Genomic DNA, 16,883 nt, shown 5'->3' with positions numbered 1-16,883 from the left:
ATGGGGCAGGCTGCTGTGTGAGCAATCTGCTCGGAGCAGCTGCTGCGCCCAGATAAGCAGACACGACGGGCGCCCTGTGACGGCAGCTCAGCGCGCTCAGGCGGACATCCTGCGTCCCCTGCCCAGAGCTGCGCGGGGGCCTCGACTCCCAGACGGTGGCCGGAGAGCAAGAGGCAAAGCAAGAGGCAACGGAGCTGGAAGTCTGCTCCGCAGGCAGGAAAGGAAGGGCGTGCCCTCTGCGCCCCTCCCCCCACCCCTCCCCAATGACCTAATGCCACCATTTTGGACGCAGGTCATGCGCACAGAACGACACTTACAGCTGTTTCGCAGAACTAACCTGACTCTAAATTTGCTCAGGACACAGACCAGGCCAAGAGGGGAGGAAAGTGCTCCAGGCTTGTAAGCAAGAAAAACCTAGTTTTTCAGAATTGCTTTTTCAAAGTTCTAGGGGAAAGGACTAAGCCACGTGGATAACAACATCTGCTAAATTCCTTTATCGTTGTAAAGCACCTGCACGCTAGACAATTTTCTCGGTTAGCAAAACTCCCACTGCCCTGGTGTGACAGGCACAGCATTTACAGGCTTAATCAAACAAGCCAGGAGTCTGCAATACAGGAAGCAAAATCCGTCCAACCCCAAGCTGACGTGCCTCTCCGGGCGGTAGGGGCCGTGAACCTGGCAATGTGCCCAATGAATGAAAGACGCCTCTAAAACCACAAAGACGCCCACTTTTTACCAGCACATCTCAGAGACTCTCCAGGGAATCTGTTCCGCAGGCTGGGACTTTTGTGCTCCGCTTTACTCACCTGTGGCCGGCTCAGGTCTGTCAGCAGGCAGACTCATCTTCTCCGGCTCCCCGCTTTCAGCAGAGCACCCCACAAGGCCACCAGGGGCTTCTTCACGAACACTGCCCGGTTGTGGGGTCTGCCCAGGCACAAAAGCATTCACGTTCCCTGCAGAAGCACTCTCCAGCCGCTCGGTCACTCGGCCTGACTCTGGAGGACTGGACGGTGACATGTGACTGGTCCCCAGCCCAGTGAGGAGTGCTCCCGAGGCCTTGACTTGATCTAGGACGGCCTCCACTATGCGACTCGCGGCCTCCTCGATGGAGTCGGCTCTCTCGGGCAGATGCGCGGCACAGGGCGGAGGGGGAGCGCCCCTCTCCCCCCCTGGGGCCTGCTCACCAGGGCGTGGGACCCCGGTCTCCGGGGGGAACTCTGTGGCAGCAGGCTGCTGCAGGGTGTGACGCACCTGGGCGTCCACCGGTGCCTCTCCAGAGCTGCCCAAGCAGCTGCCGCGCTCTGCCTCCTTCCACCCAAGAGGTAGCGTCTCTGGGGCTGTGGCGCCCTGTGGGTCAGTCACACCGCTGTCTGGTAAGTGCCGTGGCGGCCCCAGGATCATCTTCTCCTGGCTCAACGAGGCTTTTGGAACCAGGTCTTGAGTGTTGTGTGATGCAGCCTGGCCCCTGGCCCCAATGGCACCTGGTAAAGCGGCAGCCACGGCGACATCCGATGCCGCCTTTCTGCTCGCCTCGCAAGCAGGGTCTGTTCCCTGGGATTCAAGGTTCTGCACTCCACCACCCAGGGCAGGAGCTGGAGGGCATGGCTGGGCCGCAGCCCCGGCCGGCAAGAGTCCTGGCGAGGGAGCCTCGCTGCCCGGCTCCGCACCCAGGCCTTCCTGGCGGGGCCCCGCAGGCCCCCCGGCCCCCCGCGGCACCGGGCTCGGTGCAGCCCCACCTCCAGGCGGCGGCGGGACTGGTGGGGCCACTTCCTTGTTTAGCTGAGTTCCTGCATCGGGGCAGGCCGAGGGTGTGCCGGGCCCGTCACTGAGCTCGAGGGCTTTGTCCTCCGCACGGCCAGCAGGCCCGGGCTCTCCACAGAGTCCCTGTGCCTCGGGTCGGAGAGGTGGTGCCATCTGCTCTTCCTGAAACGTTCCTGAGGAAAGCGTGTCTTCCTGCATGGAGGAACAAGTCACTGCTTTCTCCCCGCCACCCTGTCCCTGAGCTTCAGAGCTTTCTGGAAGCACCAGATTTTTCCTTTCTTCAGTCAAAACGGAACCGGAGGCCACGGTCACCCGACCCGCAGGCAGCAGGGAGGAGTCCGTGCCGCCCCCGAGATGCAGAACTTCGGGGGCTGCCGAGAGGCAGGGACCCCCTTGCTCCTCGCCCAGGCCCGTGGGGCTGGTATTCCCCATGTCGGGCTGATGCTGGAGAGCAGTGCAGGCCACGGCCAGGCCTGCGGCGCCGTCTTCTAGAGGCTGCCCACCAGGCTCGTCTGCGTCCCCGCTGGGGCCATCCCGAGCGCCGGCAGCTGTGTGCAGTCTGGGAGCTGCTGTTCCCTTTTCTTTCTGGGAGGGGACAAGAGAAGGCGCGTCATCTTTGGTTACTGATTCACGGCCCGGACTGCCTGCCAGGGAAGAAGTCCTGTGTGATGTCACTGCCTGGTCCGGCACCAGCTCCTCCTCAGCTCCGGGGGCAGCGGCACACGGACGCACCCCGGGTGTGCTCGTCGAGGAGGTTTCTGATTTCAAATCTTCTCCATGTCTGTTTTCATCTGAAACTTGTAGAGGATGCAACTCCACATGTTCCTGGGTATCCCACACGGGGCCGGCGGGGGAGGCTGGGCTAGCCTGCGGCCCTGCACGGCAGGCGGCGGGGTGTGGACGCTGTGCGGGGGGCAGTCCTGGGGGGCTGCTGTCAGGCCAGGTGACTGTGTCATCACAGCATCCTGCGGCCAACACGCCACCAGAAGTCACCGTGTTCTGCTGCCACTCGGAGGCAGCACGCGGCTCGTCCCCTCCGGCGGGAGGGCAGACAGACTGTCCGCTGTTTGGGCTTTGCAGGGAAGACAATTCCATTTCTGACTTCTGGTTTGCTGTGTCTTTCTGGGGCTCGGGAAAGGTCAGGTTAGAGGGCGACACGGCCACAATCACGCTCGCTGGGGCAGCGCAGGGCTTGGGCCCATCCGCAGGCGGGGCTTCTGCAGCAGCCGGCACCAGCGGGGGGCTCGGATCTGCCGGGGTCCCGGCACCCCCCTCACAGCCTTGTGCAGTGTCAGCTGCTGCAGTGCAGACAGCGGAGGCCTCTCCGTTACTCACTGTAGGCAAACACTCGGCAGGCCGGGGGGCGTCCAGGGGAGCGGCAGCCACACCGTGCGGGGCGCTGGCCTCCTCTGCAGGCCTTCCGGGGCCTCTTCCGTCACAGGCTCCAGCCGGGCTGATACCAGAGTCCGAGAACTCTTCCTCGGTGCTTCCCCCGACCTCCAGTGCGCTCTTCTGGGTGGCGGCGTCTGTGTTCTCGAGACCACATTCTGGGTCCCCTGCAGTGGCTGGGGCACCGACGGCCAGCTCACCTCCGGACTGATGCGGAGCGGGGGCGGTGCCCGGCTGCACGACCACATCTCCATGTGGGATGTGGTCTCCAGTGCCTGGAGGCTCCTGGTCTGTGGCCAGCGTGGCAGAGTTTGTTCCAGTTTCTCCATCTCCGATTCCACAGCAGGGGACGCCCCCTGTGCCCTCGCCCCCTGGCACGCTCTGTGGGCCGCTGCTGGGCCCAGACGCGGCTCTGAGGGCCACGGTGTGTGCTGCCCCCGCCTCTTCCCCTCTTCTCTCCACGCTTGCGGTTTTCCTCCTGCAGGAACAGTCTGAGTGCTCTTCCTTAGCCACGGCCGACAAATCGCAGGCACTTGCAATCTCCCGGGCAGTGCCCCCTTGGCAGCACGGACAGCTCACAGGGTCCTCGGGAAGAGAGCGCTGGGTCCCGTCCCTGGGGGCCGACGTGCAGCAGAGGAGCTGGCCGTCTGTGTCTTGGGCAGCGGGCACACCTGAAGGATCCTGTGCTGGCACCATTAAGGGCATAGGATTGTCCATCTGCTGAAGGTTTGTTTTCTAGGAGGAAATGAAAAATACTTTTAAAAACGGTCCCTGGGAAGAGAGCCCTGACACCTAGACGCCAAACTCCTGGAGAGACCTCACTGCCTTTCCAGCCCTCCTACGATCCCATGACATGCTCATCTAAACAGATATAGACACATATTTTCTCTTGTGCCTGATACCACTTTCTTCTCTTATAGCTGCATATCCACTGGAATGATAAAAATGGTCAAGAATTTTTTTATACAAGACTGCTATTCCTCAAATTATGAACTCACTCTGGAAAGTTGATGGGAGAGGGGTGCGTGGGTGGCTCAGTCCATTAAGCGTCTGACTCTTGATTTCGACTCCGGTCACGATCTCATGGTTTGTGAGACTGAGCCCCATGTCCACATTCAGTGTGGAGCCCTAAAATTCTCTTTCCACCTCTGCCCTTCCCCCACTTGCTTGTGTTCTCTCACTCTCAAAATAAACTTTAAAACTTGTTTTCAAAAAGATGAGAGACAGTCTTTTACTTTTTGATAAAAACAGTTCCTTTGCTGTCTAGTATCAAATATTAAATAACATATCAAACTAAGAATATGCAATTCTTTAAAAAAAGGTTTTTAATATTTATTTTGGAGAGAGAGTGAGCGAGCACAGGAGAGGGGTAAAGAAAAGGGGGCAGGGAATCTGAAGCAGGCTCTGCACAGACAGCCCAATGCAGGGCTCAAACTCACAAACCACAGGATCATGACTTGTGCTGAAGTCGGATGTTCAACTGATTGAACCACCCAGGTTCTCCATAATACCGAATTCCTGATTATTCTTAAGAAGTACTGTGGCTTGATGATATTGTAGGTCATCTGAATACTACTTTCTGCAACTGTGCAGCATTTAAAAAACAAACAGCTATAACGAACTATAGGGGAATGGTTTAAAAAAACCACGGTGATTCAAGCAGACAGCAGGAGCCGAGCAGTTACAAAGCGTGAACTATGAAGACGACGGTGAAAGCTGAAATACAGACTTACAATACACAATGCTGGGTCATGATACAAGGAAGGAACCAGGGCAAGAAGGTGACTACTGAATCAAGACCAACAATGTCCTTGGTGTTTCAGAATTTTTTGTTAGTTGGGGCAGGGCGAGCATACAAGACTGAGAGGGAAAGGGAAAGACTGGTGAATAGGGAGTCAGCACCCCAGGAACGTGGATACGTGCTTCTTTTTTTTTTTTTAATTTTTAAAAACTTTTTAAAGGTCTATTTATTTTTGAGAGAGAGAGAGAGAGAGAGAGAGAGAGAGAATGAAGGGGAGAGGCAGAAAGAGAGGGAGACAGAGGATCCTAAGCAGGGTCTGTGCTGTCAGCACAAAGCCCAGTGTGGAACTTGTACCCCCGAACTGTGAGATCATGACCTGAGCCAAAGTTAGTTGCTTAGCTGACTGATCCACCCAGGCACCCCTGGATACGTGCTTCTTAAATTTTTTTTAATGTTTATTTATTTTTTAGAGAGAGAGAGAGAGGGAGAGAGAGAGAGAGAGAGAAAATGAATGAATGAGTGGGGAAGAGGTAGAGTGAGAGGGAGACACAGAATCCAAAGCAGTTTCCAGGCTCTTAGCCGTCAGCAGAGTCCAACTCAGGGATCAAACTCATGGGCTGTTGAAATCATGAGCTGAGCCGAACTTAGACGCTTAACTGACAGCCACCCCGGCACCCTGGGATAAATGCATCTTAAAGGAGAGAAACTTTTACAAGTTTTTTTGGTGGACGTAGTGTGAGTTGGAAAACTTCACAAAGAATGGGAATTCCCATTTGTGAAGCTCTTCCATCACATTCTATGTGCCAGTATTGGGCTTCCCTGAGCTCCGTCTCTCAAGTCCTCTGTTTCCTCATACCGTACTGATGTCATTGTCTCATACTCCCTGTATGTTCAATAAACATTTGTGGGATTAAAAAAAAACAATACACAATGCCGGGAAAAATAAATAAAGCCTAGAGATGATTTCAGGTTGTAAGCATGCAACATTCACGTGTACATGTCAACACGGCTTAGGAAAAATGGAGAAAAACACAGCTCATCTTGGCGGTGGGTTTGCCTTTTCTATCAAGGTTTCAAGAATTCTTACAATACTACTATTTGTTCGACACACACAAACTATTTTTGACACACCTGGTTTCGCTCTTCCCCACCGTCTGACCCCCTGCCATGGTCTCACGCAGATCTACTGTGCACGGCTCTCTAGCTCATTTGCTCCCTCAGTAAACCAGCAGGCTGAGCACTTAACAGTCTCCTACATCACACTAGTCCTGTCTATAACCGGCTCTGTTGTAGAAGTTTCCACGTGCAAATGTAGTGTGGTGTGCCCACTAACGTCAGAGTAACCCCCTCCCGCCTCCCCAACAAAGTGGGTTTTCCCTAAAAACCTCTGCACTCTGCTCCTTCCAGTGTTCAAATGAGCTTGCTTCCATTGCTGCTGAGAGTGTAAATGTCTCCTAAAAATTATGAAAGCAGGTCATCACATCGAATACAGGGTGAACATTCCAGAAACAAGCGGTGTTCTGCGAACAACTGCAGAAGCTCCTAACCCACGCATCCACCCCGAGTTTTCATTTCTCACAGTCTCCTGTCCAGCATCCCCATACTGTGCAGGAACTGGCACCTGCAAGCTGGGATTTTCAAGTGCACTGTCATTACCTAGTAAGAAGAGCTCTAAAGGAAGACTGGACTCAGTAATCCGTTCAGAGCAAAACACAACGACAGCTGTCCTGGGCGACCACGATTCAGAAAGGGAAAGGCTATAAGGTGTCTTGGCCTGCTGGCCTCAAGAATGCCTGCGCCCGAAGCAGTCTCTGGCACCGGGCTGACCCCAGCCGGCCTAAAATGAAATTACTGTCAAGCTTTTTCCAAATCAAATCAGCTCTGAAATAAACTGGGTGGAAAAATTATGTAAACTTGGCCTTTCAGATGTTACGGCCAAGAGCCATGCACGCATATGACGCTTACATTCTGCATAATAGATGCTACCAGGGAGTCTGTAATGTTTTTACGTCTGGCAACAACTTTATCTTGAGGGCTTGAGTGGATTATAAAATCCTTATTTTTCTAGTGATCTTTTTACCAGTCAACTATCAATTTAAATACAGTAACATCAGTAACATTATCATCGCTCACTGAACTAGCTGTGAAGAGGCTTTATTTCTGAGTACAGCAACCACCTCGGGAACTATGTTCCTTAGTATTATAAAGCTAAGCTGATAAATTTATAAACAGACGAATTTCCTTGGATGCCAGGAAAACGAAGTTCTAATTGTTGCAGACTTCTACATCTACAGTCTGTACGTGTATCTTTCATTATCTCAAAAACCTGGCAAAAAAAGAAAAGCAAAGTGCCCGCGGCCCCTGTGCTGCTGCTCCTCTCTGTGCGTGGTTAGCATCCGAGGCCGCTGAAACCGCCCTGCGGGGCTTCACAATCCTCGAGGAGAGCATTTTTAGGCTCTAATTACGGGAAGGTTCACTGGGGGAAAGAGTGAGGGCACAGAAGCCTGAAAACGGACATTTTCCTTCCTTACCATTAGCTGCTGCTGGATGTTCCTAAGTTTAAAGATGTGTCCAGTGCAATGGTCTCCCGGAGATGGGGGTTCATGGTGCGCTTCGAACTCAGAGGTTAACGTGTAGACGTCCAGCTCTCGGTGGTGCCTCACAGAACAGTCCCCGTAAGGGATCTCGTAGGATAAGCGGCTCCAGGAGTCTGGTTCTCCGGCGTTCTCCCTGGAAGCAGGCAACGGCTGGTTAGCACGCCTACGCTCTGCTCCCAGAGGCCCAGCGCCAGCGCCAGCTCCTACCCCCTGCCCCCTGCCCCCTGCCCGGCTGCAGTGGGGAGGGGGAGCGGCAGAAATTCGGTGTGGGCGCTGCCCAGGGCTCCAGGCTCAGACCCACCTAGCTGCCCCTTCCTCCTCAGAAGGGGTCACAAAGGAATTAACTGAGAACTGCAGGATTCCTCCGTCAGAATGTTCTTTTGATCAGGATAGAGAGAGGTCTGGGAGCTTAACACAGTATCATGCTAACAACCAACTTAATGAGCCAATGTGAGGAGGATGGTCTCAGCCTGGTTTTCTCTGGAAGCAAGGCTGATGAGACATTTCTCTTAAAATGGGTTGCACCACAGGCGGACAGCAGCTGTACTGGGAGGGGACGAGGAATCAGGATAACCCTGGAGGACTCGCTTCTGTGAACTCTCCAAGTCAACTGCACAGACGACGACCGATGCCACGAATGCTGTGCTTGTCAACACAATGAGGAAAGCGCTAGGTTCTAAGAACTTCAAGTTAAAATGGTTTTCATTTGGAAAACACCCAACCTTGCTCGACTCGTATGTCGTTATAAATGAAACAAAGCCGACAAAAGCACAGGTGTGTAAAAAAAAAAAAAAAGCCTTTCTGGGACAGGCCTCAAAACATAAAATCTCTTTATGAACCAGGAGACTGGCAAAGTATCCCAGAGACTCTGGAAGACAGAGGAAGGTTATGTTTGAGAGCGTTCTGCTTTAAAATGGGAGAACGAAGCATGAAGAAATAACAGGGGTGCCACTGACAAACATGAGAGGGATGGACACACGACCCGCTCTCTGCGGTGTGTTGTTGGCTAAATCACACCCGTCTGTCAGTAACAACTCACCAGGTAATAACGGGAATTTGAAACCAACAATGTTAATAAGAAAGCATAGAAGTGAATACTGTGCACTGGCTGAATGACAGTGAAGGCCGCTCCGTAAGAAAACTACCGTAATGTCCATCCTCAAGAGTGACAACCCAGCAGCTGCTGACAATGACCTCGGCACACACTATGCTAAGTCCTTTATGTGCCCACCATGCTGTTCTAATCTGAGGGACGTGACCTCAAAGAGAAAAGTCCAGGTGACGCCTGAGCCACAGGGGTTTGAAGTGCCCGGGGCCATTTACACACAGATTTTTCTTCCCATAAATGCAGTACGGTTCTATCAATGTATTATCTCTTCCTTATGACCTTCTCGATAACTTCTTCTTTCCTCTGGTCACTTTACTAGGAGAAATACAGTGCACAGAAGAATATGGTGCATAATACATGGAATATTCCAAGTTTATATTAACTGGCTGTTTAGGTTATTGGTTAGGCTTCTGATCAACAGCAGGCTATTACATTTTTGGGGAGTCGATACTTATATTTGGATTTTTGATTGTGCAGAGGGTTGGGGCCCCTAATGCCTGCACTGTTCAAGGGTCAATTCCACTTATAAGAGTCACTTAAAGGTTCAACGGCATGACTCAACTAAGTGGCCAACCACTATACCAAACAAGGGGGCGCAACTTCTCTGTAGACTGAGTTCTGAAGCTAAATTTGGGTTGTCATTGTCGCTCACTCCGGTTAATTGTCTGACAATCAGTAGCACAGCTGATTACTCAGATTACCTCAGACAGGCCAGCCATACTCCAATAATAATCAAAAAAAAAAAAAAAAAAAAAAGACCTCTGGAAACGAAACTTTATTATAGACCCCGGTTCCAGTGTGGACCAGGTATAACATGCTAAGAGAGGACTGGCGGCCGAAGCAGGGCCATCAAAAACGACCCACTCCATTCCCCAGAAAACGGAATTCTCTACCAGCCTGGCCACTATGAATTCTCACACTGCTTCCTTTCTCCGGTCTAAACCTTGGGGAGCCCCGTCTGTAACCGCAGACTGTACCGTCTGCCATTCCCATGCTCTCCTTCCAGAGGAATGTGCTTCTGCCGCCGCCATCGCCCCCAAGGGCTTCCATCCCCCCGGCCACTGTCCCTGTGAGTCTGTGTTGCTTCCTAGTCTGTCTAGAAAGACCAGTCAGTGCAGTTAGTCTCCCCTTGACCTCTGGGACATCCGGAGCTGCTGACGCCATCCAAGCCCATTATGCCTGCAGGTCTGAGTAAAGCCCACCGTGGAGCAGGTACGTGTGCCGGGCAGCATGCCAGGGGCCGGTGACACAAACCGAAACGCTCACCCTGCTGGGACTTCCACACTTCGCAAGGGAGACTGGAGCAGGCAGATTAAATAAAACAACTGGTATTCTGGAAGAGAGCAAGTGCCATGGAGAGAACTAAAGCAGTGTGGCAGGACAGGAAGACCTCACGGAGGCGGCATTTTAAGCCAATACATTTCGTGCTCTGTGTTCATATGAAATTTTTACTGCACCCACGAATAAAATGTGGCAAAACTCTAGGCATAAGAACATTTACTGCAACTTTACGTATAGCAGCTTTAAAAACTGGACGCCACATGGTCAGCAATTAGAGGGCTGCTCAGTAAACCGAAGACCAGATCTCTGGACTATCACGTAGCCCTCACAAATACCTGAAACAACAGGTCAGTGACACTGAAGTCTACAACATTCAGTGAAATGAGCAAAATAAAAAGCAGAAAAATGTCAGTAAGGCCAGGCAATAAAATGCACAAATAAAAATAGTGTCACGGTGGTTGGGTTTTAGATTTTCTTCCCCAAGATTTTAATTAATGTTTTTAACAAATGTTTTCAAGTCCCCTATTGAGCCAGGACTTGCTGCTCTGTCACGCTTTTCCTCACTTGTATGTGAGTGAAACTTTCTATAATTTCAAAGTCCTAACCTTAACCTTCATTCTCAGGTGACCTTTCTGCCCTTGTTAGTGAGAAGCTGGAGGCCACCTCAAGGGACCGGAAACAATCCTCATCCACTAACAGACGGCGCTGCCCACCCTCTCCAGCGTCAGGACGCCCCTTCTGAAGGGTGGGTTTGCTCTGTTCCCCCGGCACCTGACTGGGTAATGCTCCCCCGGCTGCCTGCAGTTTTCCACCCACTTCGGGTGAGCTCCTACGGTTTTCTCTGGCTCTCTCCCCTCCTCACATGGTGGATGTGAGCACAACACACAGCAACTTCCTACACTCCCCACCTTCTTTCCTCCTCTCCCACAGCCCCACTTCGCCTCCCAAATCTCCCTCCCGCTGCAGAGTCTGCGCTCCTGCCCCGCACTTCCCACAGCTTCACTGTCTTCACCAGTATGTGCGGTGGGCACGCTCCGATTTCAAAACTCAATTTTGCATTCTCCCCACTCCCCAAGGCGGTGGCAGCTTTGGACTGACTTCCATGAATGAACCAGGGTCATCCCTACTAACACCACCTCCCTTAACATCCACACTCAGGCACCGGCTTAGTAATGCACAAAAATCTGGCCTCACGTTCTGGGGCTATGTCACAGCGCATCCACGCTCCTCCAGACAGCAGATCACAACGCAGGCAGCCACGCAAACAGGAGAGGGATGAAGGATCCCGGACGGATGAGGCGTCACAAACGGACCCTGCGGCACTGAAGGGGGGATATTTAGCTCACCACCTGCCCCCTCCCTAAAAACTCGGAGCACAGCAGGCCCTCTTCTCCTCCTAAGTGCTCTAAGTGACACCCGTGTTTCGTGGCTACAATATCGCACATCTAGACGTGCCCATAGCTGCTCCAGGCAATGGCCTACAAGGACTCTACTTTCTGGCACAATTTATTATTTTCTCTTGAATTAATTTACTTTCTTCTAATTTCTCCCAGCTAGTACCTTGCTTTTATGGTCTTGCTTCACTGTGGGATTCTCAAAGATCATCCAACAAAACATTCACTCAACACTGTTAAGTGGCAGGCACCACGTTAGATGCCAGGGCTACCGGGATAAATCCGGCAGCTTTTCTCCAGGACACATGCAAACACAGGCTAGGGTCAACCGTGAGGCGCTGCTAGGTAGCCACAGTCCGGCTCACTGGGGGTGTGGTCACTTCCATGAAAGCGAGACAGCAAGGAAGAACCAATCAGGAGTTTTACACCTCCAAGTGTGGCGTCTCGTGCACTAAACACACCATATTTCATCAAAATTACAATGCTATTTCTTGTAAAAGTGTCATGACTTTATGTACCACTAAGAACTATGACATGATGTTGTAGCAGGGTTGATCAGAACGTATCTGACCTCACAGCCAGAAAAATGTACACCTTACAAGAGATTATTAACAGGGGGACCTGAGTGGCTCAGTCAGTTAACTGTCCGACTTCAGCTCAGGTCATGATCTCACAGCCCATGAGTTCGAGCCCTGCGTCGGGCTCTGTGCTGACAGCTCAGAGCCTGGAATCTGCTCTGGATTCTGTGTCTCCCTCTTTTTGCTTCTGCCCTGCTTGTACTCTATCTCAAAAATGAATAAATGTTAAAAGTTTCAAAAAAAAAAAAAGAGATTAACACAGAGTATAAATACAGCCAAATGCCCTTTTGCATATGGCAGTGGTAGCACAAATGGTCAAGGGACCTGTTCAAACCTCATTCGCTTCCCAGCATGCTCTGATGAACGTTAACATCCGCCCCTCGCCCGTGTCCCTGAAGCAAATGGGCGGCAGGTGCGTGTGCAGGCAGCAGCCCCGAGGCCGTGGACAGAGCCGAAAGGCGCCTCCGCGGACTGTGGCTGTGGCTTGGTGGACTTCAACAAAAATAGCTAACACACAGCGTTCAACTTTTAAGTAGCTGAAAATCTTCAAATAAAACCATCTGCAGAAAAAGAACTGCCTGGTGATGGGGCCAGTTCGGGGAAGGGAAGCCAAAGCCCTGCTCTCTCCATCTACCTCCCCCTCTTCCCTGCTCCTCCCCAGCTAGAACGTGGGGTGTAGCTAAAAGTTCTGTAATTCCCGAAGTACAGAATTTCTTTATGTGGAACTACCACGCTTCCCATTTTATAGCCATTTTCCTTGTTTAGTCTCCTCTGGACTTGGAGAACAGCTACCCAGCCTTCTCTTGATTAGAAGCCCTCTGTGGGTCTACAGTAATTACGGAGTCCCTTGGCTTTGGAGTTCTGCCTCAGAGGGTACTATGCCTGAGTATCTAAAGTTTACCTTAGAAAAGTAAACACAAAGATTTTATCGCAACCGAATCAGGTCTGGCAAGACAGAAAAGCACACCCACAAGTTTACTTGCAATTCCCATTGTTTCTCCTGGGGAGTTAATAGGCACCACAGCCTCAGCTGAGATTTGTTACTGTTTCCAAGTGAGCGATGCACAGATGAGGACGTGTAAACGCCGTGGGCAGCAGTCTGTCCCCAGGTCCCCTCTCCTCCCAGGAAGGACACCACCCCTCTGAAGAAAAGGGGACTGTTATTGCTAATGGGGAAACTTATGACATACAGAGACGCCTCATTCCTGCTCCACCAGACCGTAGTGAGGTCCCTAAGGATTTCTTAGACTGTCGCATTCAGCCAGACCCCAGAATAGACTTCAAGACAGAGGGGCCAACACCACAGTTACCTTGAAACTTTCAATCAGCCTCTCATGAGGCAATGTACAGTTTCCAAGCCATTCCTGGGCACCTTTTGTTTCACCCGAAGTTTCCAGTACCACCCCCAGGGCAATCTCCCACGGGCGCCAAAAGCCGTGGGGCACTGAGCTCATCTGTAACCCGACTGAGGACAAGCACCACACTCCTCCCAACCGGCGGGGCCTTGCTCAATCTCCGGACACACTGCAGGGACTAAGACTCATGGAGAACTCGCTTCCTGTCAAGGGCTAGACAACCTAGAGAAGTAACTCCGGTAAAGCCCATGCGGCGGCAAGTGTGGCTTAGAAGGTGAACTTGGCAAGGAACCAGGTCCAGTGCATGTCCAAGGTCAGGGGGAGACCACTGCTAAGAGGACACTACTGGGCAGCGGGCAAAAGGGAGTACAAACCCCATGTGAGATCATCCTATGATATTAGAGTAATGCTCTATTACTGTTAAGTGCACTGTGATAAGAATATGCTGACATGCTTAGGAATAACGGGACCTGTCTGCAACTCACTCTCAAGAGTTCAGCAAGGTTGTATATATACAAACACACCCACTGATAAAGCATATATGACAAATGTGCATTTAGGTGAAGAGCAGACAGGAGTTCATTGTTCCATCTTTGCTATGGGTTCAAGAATTTCCAAAATAAGAGGTTAATTTAAAACATTAATTTAAAAAAAAAAAGGCAGAGGCAGCAATTCCTTCTTCTATGATCACTAGCTAGTTAAGCCAGGGAGGAAGCCAGTGTTATTTGGGATATACTGAGAAACGGGCAGGTGCGCTTAGGTACACTATTTAATCCGTGTCTGAATCCTTCAAAGAAGTGCTACTCTCTCGGAGGAGAGAATACGGAGTCTTGGAAATACTAACTGCTTGCTCAGGCTAGACCACGTCCACCAGGAGTCTGGTAAACCTGGCTTCCGACAGCCAACTCTCCCACCGAGAGAGGGGAGAGCCTGGGCCAGATACTTGCCCCGTGAAGTGGGCGCCGAGCCCTGTAAGAAGCCCCACTGGGCCTCTGCACGGCCCTGTGACAACGCAAGGGGACAGGACACCCTAACAGTGGCTGGCACACAGGCGGTTGGGACACAACAGTGCTCTCCTCACTTAGCACTTGGCTACAACGGCTCGGGGACCGGGTTTGAATCCTGGGTGGGCTGAGCCCAGAGCCCGAGCCCTCCCGGGCTCTATCACCGCGCCGCTCTCGATGGGAAGTCCCCACAGGCTGCCACAGCAGGACACGCCGAGGGCCACTGGACGGCAGCGAAGAGGCCTCTGTAACTCCAAAGAACGTCCACCCCAGGCCCAATGTTGTCCACTGGGCATTCGCTCTGCGGTAGGAAGTTCCAACGTCCCCTGTCTACCGAGGTACTTGCTGGCACAGGCAGGGGCCCAGTGAGCCGCGGGCGAGGTGCGGGGATGGGGATGGCACTTCCCAGTCGCTTGCTGCCCTGCTCTCTTCAAAGTGAGAGCATTCTTCTCAAATGAAAGGCAGTGACAACTCTGCCACCAAGCCCCTCAGTCTCTTTTAAGAAAAGGACATACTGGGGCGCCTGGGTGGCTCAGTCAGTTGAGTGTCTGCCTTTGGCTCAGGTCATGATCTCATGTTTCTGGAGTTTGAGCGCCACGTCGGGCTCTGTGCTGACAGCTCAGAGCCTGGAGCCTGCTTTGGATTCTGTGTCTACCTCTCTCTGTTCCTTCCCTGCCTGCACTCTGTCCCTCGCTCTCTCTCAAAAATGAATAAACTTAAAAAAAGGATTAGTGATGTATGGTGGCAGATGGTGGCTACGCTCATGGTGAGCACAGCATACAGTCTAACCTTGTTGAATCACTATGTTGTATACCTGAAACTAAGAGAACATATTAATAACAAACAAAAACTAAAAAAGGACACACTCAAACTGTTGCCATGTGTCACAAAACTGATACTGACTGGCACCTCCCATTCATTCTCTAAGGGGAAAAACCATGCCCCTTCCCACAACAAATCACCACACGTTCATCTAACTACATGGCGCGCAGATTTCCCGGGAGGCGGGATCACAGGCAGATATGAAGGAGCAGGGCGCTGAGGTCTGACTAGAATCCCCTTTCTATCAGGGTCTCGTCTAAGACAGGTTACTTAGCTTCTGTGAGCCTCATCTGTTGACAAAATATTACCAGCTTTCTGACCCAGCTGTTCTAAAAATTAGAGATACATTATTACATTAGTTTCTATTTCCTTCCACAAGCGAGGGGTACACACCCTAGTCACTTCCTTTTACAGCTGCATCTGTTAAGAAACCCTTAACAATGTACCAAACACTGAGCTATGTGTTTTATTTACATCGCCTCATTTATTCCTCCAACACTGCCGTAAAGGAAGCTATGGCCCCAATTTGCAGATGAGCAAACGGAAAGTGTGAGAAATTCAAGTCACAGAGCCACAAGTAGGGCTGACGTCCTAAACCGCCACACAAAACCACCTCTGCCTGCCGACTTTGCACTAGAAAATGCAGGTCTGTGAAACACACAAAATATTTTTAACATACACTCTTTGGGGGATTACGTTTCGGGGATGCACCCATGCATTATAGGTATGAGGTTACAGTTCCTGGCCCACAGTTTCCATGGTCATTTCTCTCTCTTCACTCAGAGAGGCCACTGGGCTCTAATGCAATGGCTCCATTATTTCTGGAACACTGTGGTCCTCCAACAGCCAAAGTTCTGCATTTTCTAGTCTCACATTACTGCACTACTTCCAAGAGCTTAAAAAACTAATTTTTAATATCTTGCCATGCTATTAATTACATGTGCAGAAGTATCTAACGTATCAACATTCACAAAATAAGTAAAAATTTAACTTAAGTTTTCATAAAACAAAAAAATTTTTTAACGTTTATTCATTTTTGAGAGACAGAGACAGCGCGTGAGCAGGGGAGGGTCAGAGAGAGAGGGAGACACAGAATCTGGAGCAGGCTCCAGGCTCTGAGCTGTCAGCACAGGGTGCAATGCGGGGCTACAACTCACTAACCGTGAGATCATGACCTGAGCCAAAGTCGGATGCTTAACCGACTGAGCCACTAAAGCTAAGTCAAATTTGTACTAGACGGACAGCTAAATATTTACTGATGTGATCAACTGATTCAGTGTTGATAACCCTTATTTAATCACATTTAAGGCACCAACCTGATTCAAATAACTCTCGGAACTTAATTCTCAGATGTAATATTAAGTCTAATTTTCCCACAAAGGCTAAGTTCTTAATCTTAACTGCATTTTTAGAATTACCTGGAGGAGCTTTTTTAAAATCCTGATATCCAGATCACACTTCACCCCAATTAAACAGAAAGCTCTAGAAGTGGCTCTTAGGCATCTGTACTTTTTAAAGCTCTCTGGGAGATTCTAATGTATAATCAGAATCCTCACAGGATCCTAACATATAGCCAGAGCTGTAAAAACCACATTCAAGTAACCTACGGAGGCAAGTTCATTTTAAAATGAGTACAGTTAAGACTGGTGAGACTGTGATACATACTGAAGCAGTAAGTACTGTAGCTTCCTACCTAATTATACAATTCCTCATCATTTATCGTAAATAAATAATTTAACAGAAAAATCAACAGGTAAAAATGAGGCTCTCTGCCTCATTCGTTACCTACCTTCTGATTTTGTAAATGTTAAAACTAACATTCAACACTGGGTAAATGTGTTAAGAAGTCAAGA

The 16,883-nt window shown here is 50.8% G+C and overlaps 1 protein-coding gene across 12 annotated transcripts in view; it reads right to left on the bottom strand.

The window, feature by feature from the left end:
• The window catches only part of AKAP13 (A-kinase anchoring protein 13), a 314,398-nt gene that overhangs the window by 142,223 nt on the left and 155,292 nt on the right, over positions 1-16,883 (bottom strand). For all 12 annotated transcript variants that reach the window (XM_029953026.1, XM_029953024.1, XM_029953029.1 and 9 more), the window contains 2 exons: positions 7,423-7,621; positions 807-3,885 (listed from right to left, as the gene is read on the bottom strand). In XM_029953026.1, coding sequence (XP_029808886.1) covers positions 807-3,885; positions 7,423-7,621 — 3,278 coding nt within the window. The remainder of the gene's footprint in view (positions 1-806; positions 3,886-7,422; positions 7,622-16,883) is intronic.

Source organism: Suricata suricatta, chromosome 9 (genome assembly GCF_006229205.1).
Source record: "Suricata suricatta isolate VVHF042 chromosome 9, meerkat_22Aug2017_6uvM2_HiC, whole genome shotgun sequence".
NCBI classification, from domain to species: Eukaryota; Metazoa; Chordata; class Mammalia; order Carnivora; family Herpestidae; genus Suricata; species Suricata suricatta.
The sequence above is the reverse complement of the archived record's forward strand: the minus strand, read 5'-3'. Positions and strand labels throughout refer to the sequence as shown.